Source organism: Girardinichthys multiradiatus, chromosome 2 (assembly GCF_021462225.1).
Source record: "Girardinichthys multiradiatus isolate DD_20200921_A chromosome 2, DD_fGirMul_XY1, whole genome shotgun sequence".
In the NCBI taxonomy this organism is placed as follows: Eukaryota; Metazoa; Chordata; class Actinopteri; order Cyprinodontiformes; family Goodeidae; genus Girardinichthys; species Girardinichthys multiradiatus.
In genome coordinates, this window is record NC_061795.1 from 39,498,587 (window position 1) to 39,525,009 (window position 26,423).

At 40.1% G+C, this 26,423-nt stretch overlaps 2 protein-coding genes across 7 annotated transcripts in view; one reads left to right on the top strand and one right to left on the bottom strand.

Annotated features, from left to right (window-relative positions):
* The window catches only part of srgap1a (SLIT-ROBO Rho GTPase activating protein 1a), a 114,551-nt gene that overhangs the window by 84,939 nt on the left and 3,189 nt on the right, over positions 1–26,423 (top strand). Inside the window, exons 11-21 of one of the 4 annotated variants that reach the window (XM_047391667.1) lie at positions 644–671; positions 2,520–2,628; positions 4,859–4,919; positions 5,608–5,685; positions 5,985–6,119; positions 9,373–9,478; positions 9,601–9,825; positions 11,955–12,034; positions 17,795–17,975; positions 20,879–21,016; positions 25,937–26,297. In XM_047391667.1, coding sequence (XP_047247623.1) covers positions 644–671; positions 2,520–2,628; positions 4,859–4,919; positions 5,608–5,685; positions 5,985–6,119; positions 9,373–9,478; positions 9,601–9,825; positions 11,955–12,034; positions 17,795–17,975; positions 20,879–21,016; positions 25,937–26,297 — 1,502 coding nt within the window. Of the gene's footprint in view, positions 1–643; positions 672–2,519; positions 2,629–3,300; positions 3,335–4,858; positions 4,920–5,607; positions 5,686–5,984; positions 6,120–9,372; positions 9,479–9,600; positions 9,826–11,954; positions 12,035–17,794; positions 17,976–20,878; positions 21,017–25,936; positions 26,374–26,423 lie in introns of all 4 variants that reach the window. The other 3 variants (XM_047391677.1, XM_047391695.1, XM_047391685.1) reach the window with 3 other exon arrangements.
* The window catches only part of ccdc113 (coiled-coil domain containing 113), a 29,580-nt gene continuing 10,711 nt past the window's right edge, over positions 7,555–26,423 (bottom strand). For 2 of the 3 annotated variants that reach the window (XM_047391771.1, XM_047391790.1), the window contains exons 10-11: positions 8,499–8,624; positions 7,555–8,412 (exon numbers count right to left, since the gene is read on the bottom strand). In XM_047391771.1, coding sequence (XP_047247727.1) covers positions 8,525–8,624 — 100 coding nt within the window. In that variant the 3' untranslated portion in view covers positions 7,555–8,412; positions 8,499–8,524. Of the gene's footprint in view, positions 8,413–8,498; positions 8,625–22,720; positions 24,950–26,423 lie in introns of those variants that run through there. The other variant, XM_047391780.1, reaches the window with a different exon arrangement.

Here is a 26,423-nt window from a genome sequence, read left to right on the forward strand (position 1 = left end):
AAACGACTAGCCCTCATTGCAGCGAGCTCTCATTGTTCTCCTTTGGAGGGATCTCAGTCAGTAACTGTCAGTCCCTGTGGTGACCTTCACTCCTGGTGGTCTCTATAAAATTGCCCACTTAATGAGCAGCGAAGCCGTAACTTAACAATAAAGAGAATACCCTGCTGTTTCTGATGCTACTTTATCAGCCTGTTGTCTATGAGCTAAAGTATGAGTAACTCAAACACGGCTGCAGGTTTTATGATGTTCATAACATCAAAAATTTGAAATATCTCCAGGTTTTTAATGTTGGTTTTTCTTGATCTTATTTAATTAGTCAAACCTTGTAGGTTTGTATAGTCAAAAAAGGATTAAGTTTGCATGCCATGGCAGTTTAATCTCTGGTACTTGTAATGTAGCTAAAGCATCTTTGTTTTGGCTGTCAGCTGGAGCGTTCATGTGAGTGCATACGTGCAAACGTGGTCCAGCGATGGGGTTTCGTTTTTGCTGCTGAAGGGGCCAACAGTTGTAGACAGATGGCAGGCTTCAAATGCTTCACTAACCGTATGCACATTTCACCACTGGGACACCCGAGACAGGTCCTGGCATGTCCACCAACTCCAACTTTATCTGTCTTCTCTGTTTTTCTCCCCTTTTGCTGCAGGCCACCGAGCTGACTACATGACCACAAGGTAAAACACACACACACTGCCACATGCAAACACATCTGCCACCGCTCATGTAGAGTGCAGATTCAGTCTTCAGACCTAACACTTTCAAAGCTTGTGTGAGGTGTTTCAGCTGTTCAGTGTAAGGATGATGGAATCCACATTCTGTTAACAGAATGTGGATTCAAAAGCCATGAAGACAACTTTATATTTAACAACTTAAATGACTTAGATGTTTTTAATTTACATAGTAAAAATGTTTTAGCGGGCATTTTATAATCAGAATAATCAGTACTGAGAAAAATAATGAACTAAAGCCCAGATAATAAAGAATAACACTATTTGTAATCTAGTACAATGTATTTTTCAGCATTGTTGTGTCCTTTATGGATAACATATACAGTGTCTTTCGAAAGTCTTCCACACTTTGTTGCATTATGACCACAAACTTTAATGTATTTTACTGGCACTTTATGGGATCAACTAGCTCAAATAAGCATATAATATAAGGAAAAGGAAAAATATAAGGAAAAGCACTTTTATTTTAGCACTGAGTTTTTTGTACAGAAAAAACTCAAAAATGTGTTACGGATTTTTATTTAGCCCCATTTACTGAGATACACCCAAATAAGACATGATCATCCACCTAAACTGACATGCAAACAGTCCATGGTAACTCTTGAGGAGCAGCAGAGATCCCAAAGCTCAGGTGGGAAAGTGTTTTCCCAGGGGTCATGCACTCTATTAATCTGCCTTTTATGGAAGCGTGGCAAGAAGAAATCCATTGTTAATAGTGAGACATCCACAACAAGACATGTTCGCAGTCCTGTAGTGGAGCTAAACACGTCGAAGAAGGTGCCGTGGTCAAATGAGACCAAAACGGAGCTATTTGCCAACATGTAAAATGCTATATGTTGCAGAAAACTAACATTGCACATAATAACCCTGGAAAAACACCCTTATGGTAAAACATGGCAGTGGCAGCATCATGCTGTGGGGTTCCTTTTAACCAGTAGAAACGGAGAAGGTAGGCCAGGTTCATAAGAAGACGGATGGGTGAGCTGATGGAAGCTGGAGCTAAATACAGGGCAATAATGGAAGAAAAAACCACACAGGTTGCAAAAGATTTGAGACCAGGGCATAGGTTAACCTAACTGTAGGCTGATGCCCCTTAAAAATACAGCCAGAGCTGAGGTTTAATGGTTTGAATCTGATGGTTTAGATTTGTATGAGTCATAAAGGCCCAGTCAAAGTCTAGACCTATTTTGTGTTGGTCTATCACTTAAAATTCCAATAAAACACACTGTAAGTTTGAGGTTGTAACACGACAAAATAACAAAAAAGTTCAAATGGTTTAAATACCTCCTCAAGACACTGTAATGCCACAGATTATTTTTGATGATATAATATGATTTTAAATGGTATGGTATTTAAAAGTCCTCCAGGTCCTTGCAGATTTGTTCCTATGAATGAACAGCTGAGTTGAAAACCTGAAAAACCTGGGATCCTACAGGCCACAAGAAGCCAAACTGCATAATGTCTCTCACACCAACATGCATGTCCTCACAGCTCAGCAGAGGCTGCTTCCAGCAGAGTCTGTCATGAGATGGATGCTGACAAATATTATGCTCCCAGGAAGTCTGACATTTCACTGTGGCCTGTGATATCTTGTGGAAAAAGTCAAGAGTTGAAAGACGTTTTTATTAACCGGTCAGTGACGTGGAGTAGAAGATTATTAAAGATTATTTAGCTTACACTTTAATTGAAGGTTTTGGAAGACATGAACAGGTTTGGAGAAATGGCACAGAATGTGAAAGCCCATTAAAATGAACACTGAGTTGTTTATTCTAATGCATTTCTTGTATTCTACAGTAGACATCCCAATGGGCTGTTCAAAACCCTCACAGGCCCCCGCCGGCTTAGACCCCGCTCTTGTTTCAATGTTAAGCTATTTAATGGAAATTTGGAGTCATTTATCAAGGTACAGATTTAACATCTGCTGGGTGGCTTTTATTCTCCTCCTAGTCTGTTTTTTTATTTTCCACTCTGGCTTTCTGACCATTTTGGTGGGTTCCCCCAAAGCATCTTAGCTTTGATTTATTGTTAACCAACAACAGATTTCTGCTAAGATGGATTCTGGAAGCCGTCAGCATGAGTCAGTGAGCACTGGCGGTCTGCGTCTGGGATGCACGGTGGCACTGATAGATTTGAAGGGTCGCCGGAGGGGAGCAACAGCAGTTGAAGAGCTAAATATTTGTGTCCGCCAGCTCCCCGGGTTCCCTGCTGGGCTGGCACGTCTGACCTTCTCTGGCAGAGATTTTCTCCCCATCTCAGCCAGAGCGGGAACACAGGCCAGTGAAAACAGCAAGATATATATGGCAGCAAGGGGGCGGATGCCTGGCTAAAAAGGTGTGCTGCCTCTCTCCTCCGGCCCTCTCACTACCTCTCTCTAGTGGTCCATGTCCTGCCTGGTCCTTTTCAGATCACATTGTTCAATTTTGTGGGTTTGATCCCAGCACTGGGTGCAATTAAGGTGCTTTTATGCTATAAGCTTAGGTGGGCAGCTGGTGTGGTTCTAATCTGGGTCTTTCTGTTTTTTCTTTACATCTGGATTCCTCTTTCCATCTTTGCCTCTTCTGATTTTCCTCTTTAGCCGGGGACGAAGGAACTCACATACTCGCCATCAGGTAGACTCCAACAGCAGTTTTGGGAGCTGGTGCTTCTTGACTTTGCTCATTTATTTTGTATTATCAATATTTCATTTTGTTTTTTTCTAAGTAAAGCCTTTAACAAACTGAGTTGAAGATTTTCTACTTCAAAAGATATCCGATACCCACCCACATCAACATTTTGTCAGTGATCCCACTTTCACATGTCAAAGACACCCTGGTACACAATCCAGCTGCATCCTGGTCTGTGCATCAACTCTCACAAAATCGGTGTAATTGACATTGGCATGGTTGTTCTGTTTGGAACCACTGTGTACCCCTGAGGGTTGTAAACAAATTCACTCAATGATTAAACAAGATTCAGATGCTCTGTCTAGCACTGAATCACAAGAGCAGAACAAGAGTGCAGCCCACATCTACGTCTATGAAACTGTTAGGTTTTGACTTTTAATCATTTTTCTCTGTCCACCATATTTAATGTTTGGGACTTAAGACATGATCTTGATTAATGACAAGCTGCACTGAATGAATAGCGCCTAAACAAATCCTTACCATAGCTGTCATTTTATTGCAGAACTTTGAATGCATCGATTGATTGGCTTGTAGATTTAAGCTTGACTTACGCAACTGTTTACTGGATGCTCCAGTTATTATTTTTTAATGAATGATTATTTTTTTAATGAACACATAGCAAATAATTAAAATGTAGTTATGCAATATCTTTCTTAGGATTTTTGTCTAAGAAAAAAAATATATATATTGCAAACCTAACATCTGTAAAATGTTGAAGGCTTTTATGGAAGTAGGCTCGGTAACATGCAGTCAACAGTTTTCCTTTCATAGCACCAACTTGTGTTGAGAGGAAAAGCAAAAAGTGGCTTATTTCAAGGTAATCAACTTACTTTTTGAACCCAATAATCTACGTGAACATTAAGAATTTTCCTTAAGTGAGCAAATATCACATGTCTAGAGTTTTACAAATAAAACGTACAACAGAAATACTGCTAACAATCTGTGCATATATTAAAAAATGAAAATCTATGAGATGTAATCAAGAACAATAGATCAGTTTTAAAATATTTTTTCCGAATGTTTGCAACAACGGAAAGCTTAGATTAACCACTGAAATGTAGCTAATGTTTACTGAATTAGCTTGTCTATTATGTTTTGAATTGTGTAAAAAAAGTTCGGCCAGATTTTTTCACCAACCAGTTTCTCTGTGTGTGTCTAATTTAATTGGAGAGAAAGAAAGGCTCTTAAAACTAATTAACATTCCAAGTCAATTGCAAGTATAAAAATATGTAAACATTTCTGTGTTGTCGGTTTTTCTAAAATCAGCCTTCAAACCGCAGTCAGTGCTTTTGTTTCCCCAGCCAGCAGTTTCTGAGATTGGGCATGACTAAACAATTTGATGACATCAACTCGGTCTGTTTTTGGGTTTTCAGAAAACAACTTTTACTTTCTGTCCTGACTTAAACTGAACTTACAGGTTGGTCTGCTTACTTTTACTATACTGTTGATTTGTTTACTCTCCCCCCTAAGGACTCTGGACAAGCTATTCCCAGAGTGGTTGAAAGTTGTATTCGCTACATAAATCTATATGGTGAGTCACTCGTCGTCAGTCCAGCTAAGCAGTTATAACCTGATCACCTGATCTCTGTAATAATTGTTTCTTGATGAAAACGTCCAATAACCAAACTGTTTTCATAATTATAGTGTTAATGACACTTAACACTTGAGCTGATGTTAATGATTTGGGTTCTTTGATGTTGTAGCTTTTTAAGATCGAGCTTGTTCCACTTCAAGTCACAGTTTTAGAAAATACAGATTCAGTCATGTTTACTGCAGCAGAGACTTTTCCACTCATAGGACCTATGAACAAAGGGCTAATATAAAAGTTTGTCTTTAATTAAGATTAGTAAAGACCCTCAGAGCTTTGATTTAAAGCCAATGGAGATGTCTGGGTTGTGACGATGCTCAGAGTGGAATTTAAAAGGAGGCAAATGGCAAACTAATTTTGCTTTCTCCCGACTCTTGACCTCTCTCCTCATTAAATTCTAATTCCAGCTGGAAGACACTTCAGGAAAACATGATTGCAGTCTCCCCGACTCATTACTGTCTTTAATTAGCAAAGTGAAGGGGCTTAGCAAGGAAGATGTGCCTTTCATGCCCAACTAAGAAAACCATTTTAGTTGAGTGAGGATTTTTGTGTCTGTGTTGCATGTTCACTTAGGTAAAAGTAGAAGTTAAGTCTATTCTAACTTTGTCTCTTTTTGTGTTTACCTCCAAAGGCCTCCAGCATCAAGGAATCTTCCGTGTACCTGGATCCCACCTGGAGGTCAACGACATCAAGAACTCATTTGAGAGAGGTGAAAGCATATCTTAACTATATTTGATTCACATAAATCCATGTTTCCACTTTCTCTTATCTGTCATTATAACAGTTCCAATACTGAGGATTTTAGCATCTTGGCCAGTGGTCATCTGTGTCAGGTGTGGCCATCTACTGCAATTAGACTCCAATCCTACAGGCTGAATACATTAATAAAATGCAAAGCTTGAATTTATGACTATTGCATCTGAAACAGTCCGGATTGCACACAGTTATTGGCATCGCAAAATATATATCGTGGTGCCCTACTGATGTGTTTCTGTTATTGTGCTGCAGGAAACGACCCTCTCACAGATGATGAGGATAATCATGACATCAATTCGGTGGCTGGTGTTCTCAAACTGTACTTCCGTGGTCTGGAGAACCCTCTTTTCCCCAAAGAGAGATTCAGTGACCTGCTTTCATGCATCAGTAAGTACACATGCTGTATCTGTATCGTTTCTGTCATCTACTTGATATTTCTGGGTTTTTTTTAAAATAAAGATACCTGTTGACATTGGATGTTGGATTGATATTCATCTAACACTTTTTCATTTCAAACAAAGTTAACATGAGTAAATAAAAAAAGCGGTTTTCAAATGATATTTTGATTTATTAAGGAAGCAAAGCTATCCCAACCAACCTGGCTCTATGTAAAAAATGTCTCTCCAGGGAAATGAAATTAACCAAGCGTGTATACAAAAGAGTTAAAAACATGATGGGGATGTAGACCAAAGTGGAGGAGTTCAAGTATCACGGGGTCTTGTTCATGAGTGAGGGAAGAATGGAGCGGGAGATCGACAGACGGATCGGTGCAGCTGCCGCAGTAATGGGGGCACTGTGCCGGTCCGCTGTGGTGAAGAGAGAGCTGAGCCGAAAAGCGAAGCTCTTGATTTACCGGTCGGTCTACGTTCCTACCCTCACCTATGGCCATGACCTTTGGGTCATGACCGAAAGAACGAGATCCCGGATACAAGCGGCTGAAATGAGTTTCCTCTGTAGGGTGGCCGGGCACTCCCTTAGAGATAGGGTGAGGAGCTCGGCCATCCGGGAGGGGCTCGGAGTAGAGCCGCTGCTCCTCCACATCGAGAGGAGCCAGTTGAGGTGGCTCGGGCATCTATACCGGATGCCTCCTGGACGCCTTCCTCGGGAGGTGTTCCAGGCACATCCCACCGGGAGGAGGGCCAGGGGACGGCCCAGGACACCCTGGATGGACTATGTCTCTTGGCTGGCCTGGGAACACCTTGGGCTCCCCCCGGAGGAGCTGGAGGAGGTGTCTGGGGAGAGGGACGTCTGGGCGTCTCTGCTGAGTCTGCTGCCCCCGCGACCCGGTCCCGGATAAAGCGGAAGACTACGAGTACGAGTCATTTCCATAATTTTATGTTTTGAGAACAAGTGATTTTTTTGAGTGTTCATAGATGGATATCCAGATTGGTTTGCAATTTGGGGTTAAGTGCTTTGCCCAGGGGCACACCAACACATGACAGGACAAAGCTGGAATCAAACCCACAAATTTCAGATTGCAAGTCGCCCTGATTATATTCTTAATACGAAGCTGGTATGACCTGGTTAATTAGTCAAGCACTTTGCCTGCAGTCACCCACATGCAGCTTGTAGCTCGATCATATTAGTTTTAAAACAGCAATATCATTATAAGAGTTTCGGGTTGTGCTGTTTTACTTTCAACACTATCTCTGTTTTAGGCAACACAAGTTTCTTGTGTTTTTGATACTATTTGTTCATATTTAGTGGAACACACAGAGGGATATTATGTTTAACAGCGTCTGTGGCTTTTCTTTTTGTTTTGTTTTAAGGCTTCACATGTGGGAGCTTTCTTTTTCCCAAAGAACAATTGAATTCCCTCAAAGTCATGTGCTCATGCTTGCTGCAGTGCCCTGTGGGGATTTTGTGGAGGGACAATAATGTGTACTTTGTGTTTTCAAGATTTTAAATCTTTTGTGTATTTGTGGCATGTATTTAGGATGATGAGACTTTGGTTGATTTCCTGGTTCTACCATCATGTAGTTGTGCTGGATGAGTGATGGGGATTCCCTGTTTGCATTCCAGTGATTACAGTCTGAACTGTGTGCCCAGGAGACTCCATATTAAAATAACTTTTTTTCCATTTGGAGAGACTCGGACGAGACACGACATAGCTTTTCCACTGAACGCTGCTTGTAATATATTTCATTTTGTAATCTGTAGCCAGGAGATTTTGTGCAGAAGTGCTTACAGATATATTTGCCTTCATCAAAGTAGACCTCTAAATATTAGCTTCTGACGTCTGGAGAACCACACAGAGGCCGATATTCATAAAAAATGAAACGCATCACAAATATTCCAGAAGCCCAAATCCCAGATGACACAGAGAGGCTGGAGGATGACGTGGCTATTTTTAGCAAGCTGGCACAGCCTCAGCCTTTCCAACTAAAACATGCAGGCTGCTTCAGGTGGAACAAATGATATGGTGATAAAAGACACAAGTCCCGGCTTTGTCTAACATGTCTCAGAAGTGTTCCTGCAGAAAAAGTTTCAGTGTTGGGTCTTTAAATAAAGACACGTTTGCGAAGTTTACTGCAGAGTTTTTGTCTTTTTCTGGGTTGTTCTCAACTCTCAACTGTTTCCGAGGCGTCCTGTTTTCATGTGGAGCAGAAGATACTGTTTTACATCCCTGCTGTCGTCAGTGAATGGTTTAAACTTTCGTCACTCCTTCCTTTTCCTGTCACTGGAGGAAAATAATGACATGAACGTCACTAATACGGAGCTGGAACATTTTGGGTAAACAGATGTAGGCATACAACAAAAGCTCACATTTCAGAGTATTATCACATTTTTGTTCATCCCCCAGGAACCAAACTTCTTCTCTGAAAATATAATTCAATACAGCTCCTTGCCTCAGAGGTTTTCTCATCTGTGCTACCAATTATTTTATGAGAACTGTGAAAAGACAAAATGCAGTTATTTCCTCACCTTAATTAAATAGCTTATTTTTATTTTATTTAACAAAGCACAAATTTTCATCTGAGGCAATCAAAGTGTTTTTTCAATTTACTTCCAGAGCTGCAAACAAATTAGTTTTACATGTAAATTATTACTCTGACAAACCTATGAGTAAATTAAATATCTTCATCAATAAAATAAAAATAAATACTTTGAGTTTTTAAGTAAAGAAAAGAGATGGTTTAGAGAATATATTTGATCAGTTTCCCTTTGGGATTATTATTGTTATTGCGCATTATTGAACAGAATGGAATTGAGAGCTGAACAGAGAACTTGAAACCCCCTTTTCTTTAAGTTATCAGCAGTAGTGAAGATTTGTTTTAACTTATTCATTTACTTTTTATTAAAAAACATGATGGATCCAATTGTCCTCTTGTGAACCTGAAGCCATCCTCAACAGACTCTTTGTAACATTCTGCAAACTATACCTACTGTTTGCAGATACTTGTATAAAGGTTTTATAAGTAGGTCTTGGCCTTTTTTAAACCACTTTTCTGTACAGAGACAACCAAAACAGGGCCAATAAAGAACTTTAAATTGTTTATTTGTCACAAAATGAACCCAAAATGGAAAGGAATAACTCTGTCATTGCAAGGTATAGGGATAAGCCCCCCCTGGTTCACTCCTTGGACCGAAATAAGGTTTCTGTTGTTTCATTACCTGTGGGTCTGTTTTTCTGCTTTAGGAATAGACAATTTGTATGAGAGAGCACTGTACATCCGAAAGATTCTCCTAACCGTTCCCAGATCGGTCCTCATTGTGACACGTTACCTCTTTGCCTTCCTCAACCAGTGAGTCTACACACTTAGTTTAATTAATCCTACATTTCCACGTTTATGTCCTCTCTCTGCTCACTGAGGTTTGTTTGAAGTTCTGTTACATATTTCTTTGCCATTTTTTTGTCTCATTCCAGTCTGTCCCAGTACAGTGATGAGAACATGATGGACCCGTACAACTTGGCCATATGTTTCGGCCCCACACTTATGCCTACTCCAGACAGCCAAGACCAGGTTTCCTGCCAGGCTCATGTGAATGAGATCATCAAGACCATCATTATCCATCACGAGACTATTTTTCCTGATGCCAAAGAACTGGAAGGGCCCATCTATGAGAAGTGCATGGCTGGTGGAGACTACTGGTAGGGAACTTAAAAAGATCTTACGGTGCTTTGCAAAAGTATTAACACCCCTTAAACGTTTTCACATTAAGCCACATTACAACCAGGACACATACATATGTTTTGCTGTGGTTTTATTTGATAGACAAACACAAAGTAGGGCATAATAACACAATTCTTTTACAAAATAACACCTAAACTATATGGACTGCATTTGTTTTTCTCTGATACAGCTAAACAGAATCCAGTGCCACCACTAGCCCTCAAAAGTCACCTAGTTAGGAAATAAGAGTCAACCTGCTGTGTAATTTAATCTCAGTATAAATACAGCTGTTCTGTGAGGGCCTATGAGGTTTGGTGAATGAACCCAAGGAACACAGCAGACCGGTCAGGGAGAGGTTTGTTTAGAACCTTAAAGCCGGTTAACTTTAAAAACAATCTCCAAATGTTTTTAGAACTCTGTTTAATCCATCATCTGAAAATGGAAAGAGTATACCACAACTGCAAACCTACCAAGATTTAGGCCGTCCACCTAAACTGAGGCAAGAGGGGCCTGGCAAGAGGAACGTTAACCAAAGGAGCTGCCAAAAGGACCATGGGATCTCTGGAGGAGCTGCAGAACTCCACAGGTCAACTTCGGTTTACTTTTGACAAAACACATCCTTGTGGGGAGCCAGTAAAAGAACCCGTTGGATCAGACGGTACCATTTACCTGTTTAACATTTACAACTATTGCAGGACTCTGAATGAGCTTAAGCTCTTGTGCAAGGAAGAAAGGACAAAAATTCCCATCTCCAGATGTGCCATGCAAACAAACATAAACCAAATTGTTTGCAGCTGTAATTGCAGCAAAATGTGGTTCTTCAAAGAATTGACCCAGTGGGGGCTGAATACAAATGAACACCACCAACCCTTTCCTTTTCTTTGTAAAGAATCTCGGAAAACATGCACATTTTGCTTCCTTTTAATAATTATACCTTTGGTCTACCAAATAAAAAAAAAAAGGGTCAAGAAGTATGAACACTTTTGCAAGGCGCTCCATATTTAGTATAACAGCAAACATAATTCCTGGTCGTTGCTTAATATTGAATGTTCAGTTACATTTCTGCTTTTCAGTCCAAGTTAAAGTGTAACTACCAGGATGTCCTGTCGCAGCTGTCTGGGTGGGTTATCTGTTACTATAGGCAAAGGTGCAAAACATCCCGATGAAGTCACTGCATGCAGCTACATAGAATTCCCAAATGAGATGTAGGTTACAAGTCTGACAGCTGGTGGTGGTTTTCTCATTTCTGTTTTATTATTGTTAAAGGAACACAGGCATTCACAGAGTTCTGACTAAACATGTAGGTATGCTCTCAATGCTATAGCTGTCTGTGAGGTTCATACGAGTAATTATACACCAGTTAGGCAGCTGTGGTTGTGGAACATGACGAGGCAGAGCATGCGTCAGTGCTGACTCTCCATGGATTTCTGTATAAATGAGGCAGACTGAAACAATCACTTAAATTGCTGCAGCCACAGAAGGGTAAAGCAGCAATGATTAGTCCAAATGCAGCATAAACTATAGTCAGACAGGTCACACTCGGGGCTCCTTGCCAGTCCCACATCTGTAAGCAGGGCTTATCTCTTATTTCTTCCCGTCTTTATCTGCCTCTGTTGAGGCTGACGGGGATTTATCCCTGACTAGAACTAATCACCCGTCTCAGAACAGCCGTGTCCCCCGGTGGTGCCTACCGAGCCCTTGGGAGATTTGTTGTCTTGGCAGCTTCACCGCTCTTTCTTGCTGGAGAGGAGGTGGAGAAGACGCTCACTTCCTGGCAGAGGTAATCTGTGGAGAGGGGCATGTGGCCTTACTGCCAGCTTTCACAGCCCGGTGCCAGAGGAAGAGCTTTTAGAAAACGAGGGCCAACAACTGACAGGATATTTATATGAAACTTTCAAAGGAAAGTGATAATGACAGTTGTTTAAACTGCTTCTACGTTTCATTAGCAATCCATGCATCTGTAAAGTAGCTCTGGATACTTTTGAGCGGCAAACTTCATTTCTTGGGGAAATACAATAGGAAAGAAAAAAATAAACTAAACTTTTTGAAGGAACCGAGCTCTGATCTCTACTGTGGCTGATGGTTTGTACTTTTTATCCCCCCACAGTGAGAGTCCCTACAGCGAGCATGGGGCACTGGAAGAGGTGGACAATGAGGGAGGGACAGAGACTCACACCAGTGAGGATGGTGGGTGACTATAAAATCCTATAATTGTGCATACACAAAATATTCTGGCAAAATTAGTCTTTATTTTAATCTCACGACATGTTACCGCAGTGTGTCCTTTAAAAAAATTATTATTGAACAAAGTAATTCAGTTATTGTGTCAGAACAAATTACCTGAAAAGAGCTACATTTAATGTGCTGTATGTTCATATTCTTAGTCCAAACCTCAGCTTTTCTCCCTGTCGAGGTGTTTTCAGGGTTAAATTTGGCTCTCAGCAGCTTTGGCTGGTTAATCCTCCCTTTCAGGCCCGTTAAATGCATTAACCTTGAATGGCCAGAGTACTGGGCTCAGAGTGATGGACAGCTATTCATATTGTAATGGTTCTGCTTCACCCCTGGGGCCACAGGACATCTCCACATTCCTGTCTTATAAAACCCACAGTGGTCTGGACCCTCTTGGTCGCTTGAGGTTTCTTAAAGGTCCCTTTATTGATTTTTCTTTTTTTTTTTTTATTCCTTAGATTTTTTTTTCACATTCCTTTGGAATAATTAGTTTATACTAAATTGTAAAGTGTATAAAATGCCCACAGATGACAGTTGTTATACAGCCTTTTTTCTAGAAATTTTATTGCATTTCCATATTTCTAAAAGTCATATAATAAAAATGGAAAAAGGTGGAGTCTTGTCAGATCTTTTGTGAAGCCTTTTACAGTTTGTATCACTTAGCTACAGAGCTATTTTAAGAACACAAGTACCTGAAAGATATTTAACCAATTCTTGAACACACAATAGCATCATTCAGTGAAATCACTAGGGCATCTAAAAGAAAGATATAGTGAATCTCTTCTTTTTCTGCACAAGTAAAGTAGAATATAATTTTCATGCAGGACTTTGCATTCATACCTTTGCTTCCAGTTGCATCTTATACAACTGGAAGCGAAGCTGAAGTAAAGCCATCAGTCACAGCACTGACTGAATCTCTTGGTTTTTTTTCCATTTTAAATTGTGTAGATAACAGCTGATGGCATTATTTTGAAACGATGAAAAATTAAAATGTGCGATTGGAAGAGCAGGTAAATCAATTGTTACCGCTACACTTCTGTGACTTTGTGTAATTATTAGAGGACTATTTATGTACCATACAGTATGTAGGTATTTTTATAGTTAAAAACGGTCTACCAGGGTATGAATAATTCTAAGCTTGACTGTATTAGAGTTACACAACACATTGAACCACAGTCATCTCAAACTTAAACTGACTGACTGACTATTTTACAGTGAGTCAGCGAAGGAAGGACGGATCAGGAGGAAAGTTTAATGTCAGCAATACATCTAAGGCAGTGTGTCTTGTCTGCTTAGACAAACATTATTTAAGCAATTCGGAACCTGTTCAGGTGGCATTGAACAATTTTTTTTTTTTTAAACTAAACAAACTAACAAATTTCTTTCTTGATATTTGTTAAATCGTGATCAAGATGCAGAGGAAGGTGAGGGCAATTATGTTTTTGCTTTAAATAAATTTACAGTTCAACAAAGAAAAAAATGTAACTTAAAAGTTAAATTTTTCCTTTTATGCTCCTCATTAATTTAACATAAAACCCTTTGTATTAATCACGAATAAAACTTTCTTTAAGGCAACACTAAACATAGCCTTAAGTTGATACATATAATGCAAAAATTAATAAATCACATCTTTAGGATCTAGCTTTATTATCAGAGAATCAAAATGATAAATTTTAATAGATTTTAGATGCATTTGCTTTGGTAGTTCTACAAAATTTGCATAACCAAAAATATAATTTTGTAATAAAAATGTAATTCCCACAATTTGTTTTCAATATGAATCTGACTAAATTTATTCTTTTCTGTAAGGCCTTTAAGTTATTTTCTTTAAGGCCTGTGTATGTAGGTCTAAAGGTTTTAAATGTTGTTTCATTTTACCTTCTGATATACATTATCTTACCTAACAACACAGACAAAGAGCAGGGTGTTGGGACGTTTGATTGTAGAGGGTTTTGTAGGGAGACTGTGGTGGTGGCACAGCAAAGACAGATGCAATAGCTGTGATTTTGTTCCTGAACCTCAGTTTGCTGAATGTTCATTTACCTTGGCTGATTATCCCATTTCCACTGTTGATTCCAAAACTAAGCTGAGCAATAACTACTTCTCCAACTGCAGCTTTGTTGACCAAGATCTTGGTGTGTACGAGAGATGCCTCCATTATAAACAATAAAAACAGGGATTTATAGCAAGGGAACTAGAGTGATGACTCCGTCACAGTGACTACACTTATAACTACAACTTATACATTTATAACGCTTTCTCTCTCCTAGACATGGCGATTGACTGAGCTTTACTGTAACTAATTATATGTGCTCTTTTTCAGACTCTAACCTTGAAAACTGGCTCAGAGTTTATCTGTTCCTTCTTTCTAAGTGAAACGACTAAAGGAGCTACATCCATTAACATTTACTTTTCCTTCCCATAGAAAGTACTCCTGGATCAGTGCTTCTTTGTTCTCTTTGTGTCTCTGCTCTGTTCTCTCAAACCTCCAGTCGGTCGTGGCAGATGGCCGCTCACACTGAGCCTGGTTCTGCTGGAGGTTTCTTCCTGTTAAAAGGGAGTTTTTCATCTCCACTGTCACTACATGCATGCTCAGTATGAGGGATTGCTGCAAAGTCAACGCCAGTGACTGTCCACTGTCTCTACATGCTCATCCAGGAGGAGTGAATGCTGCAAGTCACTGACTGGATGCAATCTGCTGGGTTTCCTTAGACAGAAAAACGTTTTATCCAATTTGAATAAATAACTAACTCTGACTGCACTGTTCAATGGTTAGGACCAATTGGAATGTATGTACCTGACTGTTGTGAAGTGCCTTGAGACAACATGTGTTGTGAATTGGCGCTATATAAATAAAACTAAATTGAATTGAATTGAATTCATAACTATAACCTGTATAGTGTCACTACAAAATCCATGGGAAGGGTAACTGTGACAGATTTTAAAGCGATTTTGTGGACTCAGACTACAGCTTAATCCTGCTTTTGGAGCAATAGGAGAGATAATAGAAGTGGGACATCTATAGTCAAGATTAAAACCTTAAGTTCTAGACATAAACTTGTAATTTTACAGTGCTTACACTGTGAAACTGTACTATAATGACCTCAATATTAGAGGAACTTTTTAACATTCACATATATTTAATAAAGCAATCTTGAGAGACATGTCCCAAAGGAGCATGGACCGCGCACATGCAGCAGCGCATCGTTTCCTAAACATCTGTTCAAGATCTACAGAGCTTGTGGTAGTTTTTATTTTTTGCCTCAGAACATAAACAGTTAAGATGGTGGTGAAAAGAGGTGAATAACTTAATATTTAATCTACAATCAAATATATGTGGTAAATAACTTGAAGCTTGCCTTACAGAATTATATTGTTGAAAAGAATTCAACCAATTACTTAGCACTCCCTCCACCAAAATGTTTTAGTAAATCAAAATGTGCTACATCAAATACACCCAGGACTTCTTTCCTATGGTAAATGTCTACCATGGTAATCTGTTTTTACCCTAATAAAACAGTGGTAATCCAGGAGGGGTAACAGTTGCCCTGAAAGCTACCAGCTCATTATAGTTTGTCTTTAGTCACCTAAATTGCATACAAAATACTGCATATATGACGTTTTGGACACAGTCTCTTGGTAGTGCAACTTGGGGTGAGTTGCTAGTTTTCCCAACAAAATTCAAAATTTCAATATCTATAAACTTTAACAGTGTGGCTATTACACTGATAATGATGGACACACACTTTGGGCAATAATTTTGGTTATGTGGCAAACAAAAAACATGATGTAATGAAGTATAGGTTTTCATGTGCCATGGTTTCATGGTTTTCACTGAGGGAATTTTTCAGAATGACACCTCTGTTGCGCTGTCATTACATTGATGTTCTGTTTGCTGGTAAAAATCACTGCAAGGTCAGGGATGAACTAACTGCCACATTGATTATCTATCACTTTGCAGGAATACATCAGGATGTCCTTGTTGCCTGGTGCCCCCACAGGCTTACAGTTCAGATTGGATTGCATGTGATAAAGTGAAATTTATGTTTCTGAACAGAGTGGGTCAATCTTTTTTGTCTCATAGAGACGCGTTCAAGTTCCCAGCCTCATCATCCTGCCCACTGTTCTGTTCACAAAATTAAGCTATGCATAATGCAGGATTTTCAAGAGTGCAGAAAAAAGTGGTTCATGCATAAAGAATATATTCATACCTTTTTCTGTTGCCCAGATCATAACCACATCTCATTTAAGGGTTCTGCTGCCCTGTTTCTACCGGGTGAACAATGCAGCAGAGCAAGACGCAGAGACAGTGCTCCACTGGCTTGTGGAAGACATCTGACAGTTTGCATCTCTTACACCACAAGCCTCCAATTCTCATCGTCAACACTCTCTGATCTCCGCTCTCTACTTTGTAGTGTGTGGACATTTATGTGAGAGCTAGCTATAGTTTCAGTTTCATGCAGTAATAATAATACATCACTGAGTAGAGCCCACTGAGAATTGAGTTTATAGCTTTTCACATTGAGCTTCAGCCATGTCACTGCAACGCAAGTCTTGCATTAACATTTGTGCATCAGATGGATGTGTATTCTAAAGGGGGTGCCACATGAGGAAGGTGCTGGAGAGGGGAAGTCCTCGTTGTGGATCATACCACCTGCTGTCAGCTTTATTAACAGCTCCATCCGCTGTGGTGCAACCCAATTAATTCAGACAGTAAATTCTTACTTGTCATTTTCTACTGGAGCCGCATCACGTCCGCCTTGTCAATACTGGCAATCCACTCATGCAAGGACGATGTGGAAGTTAAAGGTTAAAAGGAAAGAAATTGAATATAAACAAATGAGGATAAAAGGACAGATAAGAGAAATAATGAAACTTTAAATCATCTCAGAAGAACCACAATCTCATTTTATTTTTAGCCCAAAACTAATCTAGAAATTCTTGTGGAAAAAGGTATATCATAATGGCATCTTACAGGTGAGACAAGTTTAAGCCATTTACTCTGTTCCCTTTCTCCGTGTGTATATATATAGATAGAATCTGTGTTAGGTTGAGGCTTATTCTTTCCAGGGACCCCCTGTCTGACATGAAGTGAGAAAGAGTGCTGCAAGGAGAGGTAGGAGTGCAGGAGAAATAAAGCTGCTATTTTTAGATATGTGTTGCCGGAGTGCTTGCATAGGGGCTCGGAGGAGGTTACCTTTGAATACTAAACATAGCCGAAGACACTAACATTAGAGCTTAACATTAGACCGTGCAGGTAAAGTCAAAGAAAGCATAAAATGTAGTGGTTGGGATTGTCCAGAAAATAGTTTTATTTTATTTTCAACTGAACCAGAGCTGTACCTCTACAGTAAATGAGCAGTTATCAACCCTGTCTAATGATTCATGCTGTGACTGACATGCCCTGAGTCAATAGATCTCCGTAGAAACCTTCTATATATATCCTGCTAAAGCACCTCGGGGTCTTTTGGTGTTGTGGTTCAGTGGAGTTGGGTTACTATTGACTACAACCAAAGTAACCAACCAGATTAGCACACATGAACACAGTGTGCTGGAACTGTTTTAACATTTAAACAAATGCACTTGAAATTTTGTTGTCTATGGCAAGACACTTGTATCAATCAATGCAAATGTCTGCACTTAGGATTGTGGCCATCTCTCCTTGATGCATGTCATGTTTAAGATACCTGATCTGTTTAATCTTCTCTCTCTTGACAGAGGGAGAGCCTATTGAAGCCATTGCCAAGTTCGACTATGTTGGGCGCTCCTCTCGAGAGTTGTCCTTCAAGAAGGGCGCCTCTCTGTTGCTTTATCAGCGAGCGTCTAAAGACTGGTGGGAGGGACGGCACAACGGCATTGACGGGCTGGTACCGCACCAGTATATTGTAGTCCAGGACATGTAAGTGACTTATATCCATGCATCAATCTTTTTTAGGATGATTGCGTTAAATGTATTCATATTCATATGTATTCACATGGCAGTGACTTAATGCATTTAAGCATCCAGACATGGTAAAGACAACTTGGTGAAGTTAAAACCAGGCTCAGATTGGGGGAAAAACGGATTTAAGTGATTTTAATCGCATGGTTGTTGTTGCCAGATGGTCTGCGCATTTAAAAAAACTGCTGATTGCGGCGCTGGTGGTGTTGGGGTTAGCACGCGACCACATATATAGAGGCTATAGTCCTCGAAGCGGCCGTCCCGGGTTTGAGTCCCGGACCCGGTGACCTTTGCCAAATATCTTCCCCTCTCTTTGCCCCTTCTTCCTGTCTGCCTGCTATCAAAAATAAAGACCTCTAGTGCCGGAAACATTCTAAAAAAAGACTAAAAAAAACTGCTGATCTACGGGGATTTTGACACACAACCATCTCTGAACGTTTACAGAGAGGGGTCCAAAAAAGAGAAAAAATCTGTGCAGCAGTTGTGTCATTGAAAATGCCCTGTTGATGTCAGAGGGCAATAGGATGGGTTGAGATGGAAGAAAGGAAACGATAACTTAAATAACCACTTGGTACGTCTAGAATATGTGGAATATCATTTCTATACCTGCAACAAGTCAAACATTGAAGCAGCAAAAGAGCATACCTAAGTCCTGCAGGGAGTCCTGTCAGATAAGAATAGGAGTCAACAATTTGCACGGGCTAACCAAAAACGAATAACAAATTGACTGGTTCTTGATTTCAGCTGCAACAGTCAGTTGGAATTTGACACAAACAACATGAAAGCATGGAGCATTCCTGCCTTGTATTAATGGTTAAGGTTGGTGGTGATGTTGTAATGGTGCGGGAATTTGTTCTTGGCACACATTGGGCCCCTTAGTCCCCAAATGAGTATCGTTTTAATATCACAGCCTATTGTTGCTGACCCTTCCCATTCCTTTATGACTTTTCTGTACCCATCTTCAGCTGACTTCCAGCAGGATAATGCACCATGTCACAAAATTCAAATGATCTCAAACTGGTTTCTTGAACATGAGAAGCTTTTTGAATCTATGCCACAAAGAATTAAGGCAGTGTGTGAAGGCAAAGGATCAGAGGGTTGGTTTCAGCCTCAAGAGAAGGAGTCCAAGTATCTTGGAAAGGTGACTTCACTGGCAGGATGGAATAGATTGGGGACTGATTAAATGAGCATTATGGAGCAGGTGAAAACATATTTAAGATGCCTTTATTTTCACATGTAACATCGAATGACATCAGTACAGACCAATGCAGTGCAACCAAGATTGGTCTTCATCATGTCTGCTGTGGTCTGTGTTACCTTAACGGATTAAACAAGGAATCCTTCACCAATCAGTAAACTCGCTAACTAATAAAAAAAATGTAGGAATAAATAAATCAAATAAAAAAAGTTGAAAATTTCAATAACAAACGTAAAACATTATAGAAAAACGAAGAAAAAAAGAAATGAAATATTACATTACATGTGAGAATAAAAGACAACATTTTCCATAGAAAATTATCCATTCTATCTCATCTGTAACCTTTAGCATCTTGTGTCAAGTGTGGGCATCTACTGCCGTGGGTCTCCACCCTGCAGGCTGAATATTACATTAACATGCAACGTGACATTTGCCATACATTAGCTAACGAGTCATTGCATTCCAAACATTCCCTTGCAATATTAATATTGCACAGTCTGACGTGATAACGATATATTCCTGATTGTTGTGCAACATGTATGCATTTCAACATGAACTCTTAGAAAATCTGTACATATTAAGTTAGAGAGGAACTAACCTACTTCTGTGGGTTAAATACCATCTTATCCCTGTTGACTTTGCTCCGTGAGCCATCAGTTGACTGAAATGTCACGCACAGATGACCTTCAGCCTCATTGTCTTGTCCACCGCTCTCATCCCTGCTCAGCTGTGGAGTGTTCTCCATCTCAAGGACTCTTTACCAGCCTTGCTGTCACTGTGTCAAACTCAGCGCTAACAAGCAGATACTCTTCCACTCTTCCTCTGCAACTGTTGGCGCCTAATGGACTGGATTCAATGTCTCGTTAGGACTGGAATAAAATCACTGCAATCACTTAGTGGCTGGCCGACAAAATGGCCATTTAATATTTCTTCTCGTTGCTTCCTCTTCTCTTCTTTGCCCTGCTGCTGTTGTGTCAAGATGAACCTTATCAATAATTAACCAGCTTGCTCACTGCAGATTGAGTGTCTTCTTACTTAATGAATGCAAACGGAAATTTGGAGGTGTACAAGCTGACCTAAAGCGTTGTAACAAACTGAGCTGCCTAAGAAGTGTGTGAAAGCACATTCTTGTTCTCCAAACAAGAGACTGTTTGACACATCTCCTCCTTAATTGTTTATTTCTGTCTTTTAAGCACAGTCCAAGCTTTCTATTACCTGTTCTTAGTTCTGCAGTTGCGCAGGTACACTAAATGATTAATTGTCTGATGCATAGTATGAGAGACAGCAGTGCAGCTCAGTAGGTCTGATTAGAGCCATCTGACAGGCACCAACTGTACCCAGTATCCAGTCATATACCTCACTGAATCCCATCCAGCTGTGCTGTGTATGTATGTGTGCGTGTCAGCGTTGCAGAGCATCAACAGAATACTAAAAGGCTAAGCACCATGACTCATCTGACTCTCCGGACTTTGGAAGGCGGTGGAAGGATGCTGACTTGCAGGAAAAATGATATCAAACACTGTTATTGAGGAACTGCAAATTCGAAAGAATGGCTGATTTGCTGATTTCATTATTTTTTATCCCGGGCTATTCCTTTCTGGTCTGTCTGTCACTTCCTCTTGCTCTTTCCATGTCTCAATGTCACAATGTCTCTGCTTCTCAGTGATGACAACTTCTCTGACAGCCTGAGTCAGAAGGCTGACAGTGAGGCCAGCAGTGGCCATGCAGGAGAAGATAAATGTTCAGGAAAGGACGTCAGCTCACCCACCGACACCAGGATCTCTGAAGCCTATATCGCCAGGTATGCTGGTTATAAACTGTTGGGGCAGACTTTAAACAACTTCCACAATTAAAAACCCTGTCGGTGCAAATTGTGAAATCAAACAAATACACTTTACATGTTGTTTGTCACATATAGAAAAGGTCAGTTTTTCTATTTGTTTTTGCTATTTTGTTCGAAATCAATATTTAGTCATGATAAAATCTGCCATCCCAGAAACAAGCGTCCAGAGATCTGTGTCTCTGGTGACATCACATAAGGCATACAGCAACTCATCAGAGTTCTTTTGACTACATACAGTTTTAGTTTTAGGGTTGGTTTTTCTTATTTTTTCTCATGATTTTTTTAAAATCAAATTCCTCCCTAAAAGCGGTTCAACTGGTAGTCTGTATGGTACCAGCAAAAATGTTTAGGCCATATATGAAAACACTGCATGGATTTCCAGAAACTTGCAGCTGCTACCACTAAAAATGATTGTCTGACTGACTGACTTTGACCACCAGAGGGAAGAATTAAGAGAAATAATCTTATTACTCCGCAGTCAGAAACCAAGAAGTTGTTTGAATTACGATTATGGTGATACAAGCAAACCAATCAGATGAAAGATGAAACACTTTAGCAGTAGTGTATCAGATTTGTTCCAGTTCATTGTCATCATCGGGTTGCTTCAGCTTTTCCTTCCACGTTTTTCTGGGGTCATGGGGGTGAACATATAAAGCTGATTTTTTTATAGATCAGACGCAACTAAAATGCTTCAGAATCTAAACTGAAATCTGTCAGAAGTCGAACGTCTGCCTTAGAGTTTATTAATGCAAGCTGATCAGCCTCCTGTGATCTCATCAACCCAATACATACAAAGCAGTTTTTTTTTCCTTTAGTGTGTTTTTGTGTTTTGGGAAATCCTGTAGTGGGAATCCCTGCTTTGTTATTCAGCTGAGTTTTTATTTGTTCGTAAAAACACCACAGAAAACAATCTTTGAGTATAATACTGTTTACTGGGCCCACCCTTCCTCACATAAGTGTGACTAAAACAGTGTTTAATGCGATTTAAAAAACATACACCACCCAATAGTTTTTTTAAGATATGTTTATATCTTCTTGGATTGGAAAGTGTTGGAAAGCATGCACCTAATCATTGTTTTTCCTCTCCTGGCCTCTCTAAGCCTAATCACAGTGAACTTCTCTTGACCCACTGCTTTTTTCCTAATCAACCCTGTCCAGACAGTTCCTTTTAGATTGTAGGAGTATCTATTTGTTCACCTGGAGGAATCACCCCCTAAAGGAATGACACAGACATATCCAATAACATCTCAAGTCTTTTTTGGCTGTGTTTTCTGGTCGGATGCCAGTATTTAGTCTTCTTCTGTCTTTCCTCTTCTGCTGGATTAAATGACCTTGAGGTGTATGACTAGTACTTGCTCTTGCCAAATACATGAACTGCTATTTTACTCACTCCCTCTTCGTCTGTGTTGAAATGTTGATGATTCATGCTGCCCATATTTGCAGCCCTACAGCAGCTAGTATGCAAGTAAAGCATATAACTGATTAAGTCATCCTTTTATCTTTGATTACGTCAACAACACCCTTGCTGTTACTTTGGCACAGGTGATAACCACCTCTTTCCTTAGTTTACCAGACTTAATTTAGATCATTCATTTTCCTGGTGCTCTTAATCAACAGTACACCTTCCTGATCGACCTCAAAGGTCCTATAGGTGGAGAAGGGGTCACAATTATGTGACCAGAGCTGTCTGTCAGTTTTTTGATTTGATGAAAAACTTGTAGACTATTTCATGATAAATCCTTTCCTTTATCCCCTAAAGCAGTAATAGGCAGTGAGTGAGCTGTCAGTGTACTAACAGCAAGTGTACACTTTGTCCCGGTGGAAGGCTACTTATATGAATGTGCACTGCGCCACCTGCTGTTTCTGAGTTGCTCCTGCTGTTGTTTACAAAATCTTCATTGCAGTCAGAAAAAAGATGGGGCATGGAAGTCATGGTAATTTGAGGCTTTTAATGATTTAGTTAAACTGTTCTTTTTTTTCTGAACTTAAATTGCAACATATAACATTCATTATTTTTAATCATGAGAATTGGGTGCTCTAGTTTTATTTTATTGGGGATTTTCTTTCATCCAAATGGGGTCAAAATTATTCCTACAGGCTCAAATACCAAACCACACCCCACCAATGTTTGTGTCTTTGCCCCATAGAAAGAAAAAAATAAATGCTTTTTGTAACAATAAAGGTCCAGAGATAATTCTGGCTTGATATTCGACCTTTAAATGGGAGAGGTCATTTAAATAGGTGCATGTTTTGGCATGAACCATGCCTTTCCAAAGGTTTGACATCACAAGGACATCCCAGAAGTGGAATGATAGCCTCCTTTATCCATTTCAAAACTCTTTTTCTGATCTTTGTTCTGTTGAAATATCCAACTGTACCCAAGTTTCAATCATCAGGCTGTAATGGTCACCCTCAGATGACAGTAAACTGGTTAAGAACAGCAACAATCTAGCAACCACCAATGCTAAAATCTACCATGAACTGCAAACTGCTGGCACTTTAGTGTCCATCTCCACAGTGGAAGGATCAACAAGGCAAGAGAGGGTGCTGATGGTGCTGACCAAGGAAAAGTGCGTTCTCCAAAATCGACAATTATAAGCCAAGCTGAAACCTGGAGGTACCCGCTTAGACAAGCCAAAAACATTCTAGAAAAAGGTTATGTGGTCAGAAGAGACACAGATTGAGTTATCTGGCAAGAATGACAAGAAGTACGGTATGTTTATGGTAGGCAGGGGGAGCCTTTAGAGCCTGAGAACAATCTGCCAGCTATAAACCATGTAGGTAGACGTATCACGCTGAGGGTCTGTTTCGCTGCCAGTGCTTCTGAAATGGCCACAACATCAAACTTATTGAAAAATGTGTGGACTGTTTAAAAGCAGCATCCATGACAGGACACCAAGCAAATTCATGCTGCTGATAAGTGTATATAAACGTCCGACTAAAACTCCTTTCCGTTTTTTTTTTTATCTGAGACTTCTTGGATCATGTTATCAGTAATGCAATAATGTAATTTTGTAACAACATTGCTAAATTGTGTAGCTTTGCATCTAGCTTTTGAATCCTCTTTCTTAAAACCCTCATGGTCCATTAGTTCTGTACTTATTATTGCTTCTTGTGTAGCACAGTAATGAAGCTGCTTCTAAATCTTAATGATTATGGCTCAGACAGCACTTATTAGGCAGATGTAAACTCTCAAATGGAAGCCATTTGTCTCCAGGAAGTGATTAGCGGCTGGGTAATTCACTTCTTGTTCATCACAGGGAACAAATTGAAATCATTGATCCTACATACATCAGTTACCAGATATCATTGATCTAATATTTTAATTTGTGGGCTTTTCAGAGAATACAATATTAACTGCTAAATATTGTTACCCATTTTAAAAGAGAAACCTGATTTCAGTTTTTAATGTTTCTTATAGTTAGAATAAAATTTGGTCATGAAGCTGTTTCACTATTTTGAAAATGATGATGCTAATAACAGGAGCATTGTTTAAACATTACAGCTATTACAGAAGACTTAGGTATTACACATTATAAAAATGTTGAGCCTACTTGAGCCATTATAAGTTGAATGTCCTACAATTTCTGCCTTGTATGGAGTAAAACAAATGTCTAAAGGGAGAAGATGTAAAATTGTTGCAACCTAGTGCATTGTAGTGGGAGGTTAAAGGAACATTTATGCCCTGCTCTCTGTCTCTGTATTACGAGTACAGGCCTGTCAGAATAGGTGTTGTTTTGAGTAAGCCGGTCCAGGTTCACACAGAGGACAGAGGTGCTGCTTCGACAGCTGCAGATTCTTCCAGGGAGCGTGTTTTAGTGCTCTGATGAACTCCAGACGTCCCTCCTCTGGCTAACATCCAGACATGCTGTGCCTCCTTTGCAAAACAACCTTAATGGAGAACAGAGGGGTGTACTACAAAGTGAGATTAATCAGAGGTTTGGTGAGGTTCCCTAAACCTTAAGCACAGGTATTCAGTGTTACAAAGGTGAGGTCACTGGGTCGGGCCTCAAATGGAGTAACAGAGGGAATTAATTCAAACCTGTTGAGCTTTATACAGATAATGTGACCGAACAAAGCCGCACAAACTGTAAATGTCATTTATAAAATAAACTGCAGGGTTTCTACAGGTTCCTGTTAAGTCAACTGAAGATTTTAAGACATTTCTAAGAACAATACAAATAAAATTTAAGACCAACATTAATAATGCAAAATAACTTAACTTACTCACTAAATAACGTATTTAACTCACACAATGTCTTAAGCTAGTTGAATAGAACTTTCTCAACTTGATTTTGTTTCCAGTTGTGGATTGTGACTTGAACTGGTTGTGCCACTCTAGGTGGGAGCATGTGCCAACTTGCAGCCTGTTTTAACAGCCTGTTTAAGTCAACGCCACTGCATCTTTGAGACTTTGAGGAGGCCATTCCCAAACCTTCATACAATAAATTATTCCAATTTGTTTTGTCTTTTCCTTTACTGCTGTGTTAATATCTGAAGGTGGAAGCCTACGGTCTGCTCACATGAAAGTGGGAACTTGACAATTTTCTCACATAGAGAAAGGTTTATCAAAAAAGGTTCATGAGACTCGGTATGTTTATTTTTAGATTCTGGCAAAGCTCCAGACAGTAGAAGTTTGGCCTTTAGGATCCATCTCACAATGTGATGTGTTTTATAAACTAATATAGATGTTTTGAGAATTCATTATCTATTCTAGTCCGAACAATTCAACAACCTAAATCATCGTTCGATTATTCCAAAACAAAAGTGTTTCTTCTAAGCTGTTTATCTTCTGTGAAATATTTGGATGTAACAGATTGTAAAATGTAAAAGATTATGTTACTGTATCTTTTCTGTCTCATGCTTCTATCCCCACAGGCACAGAAAAAGATCAGACCCACCAACTCGCCGTCCCCCAGCCCGCCCCAGCAACGTTCACTGCATGCTGCATCCGTCCCAGCAGGGCCACGGTGGGACCCCGGAGATGGGCTCTCCAGTTCTGGGCCACTTCAGCCCAAGGGATATGATGAGAAGCCACAACCACATGCCGATGGACAGCCCCGAGCGGCGGCGGCGCACTGGCCACGGCAGCCTGACAAATATCAGCCGTCACGAATCCCTGAAGAAGATGGAAAGCCCGCCAATCCGCCGCTCCACATCTTCAGGCCAGTACATGGGCTTCACTGACGGCCATCACCACCACGGGGGCAAGCCCCTGGACCCGGAGACCATCGCACAGGTCAGCGCGGGACGAGCGGCGACCAGACCGCAGCTCCCTCCACCATCAAAGCCCTGCCCTGCCCTGTAAAAACATAGTCAGTCCCTGTCTTCTGCTTCCTCTGGCTGCTACTGTGTCTGTGTGCTA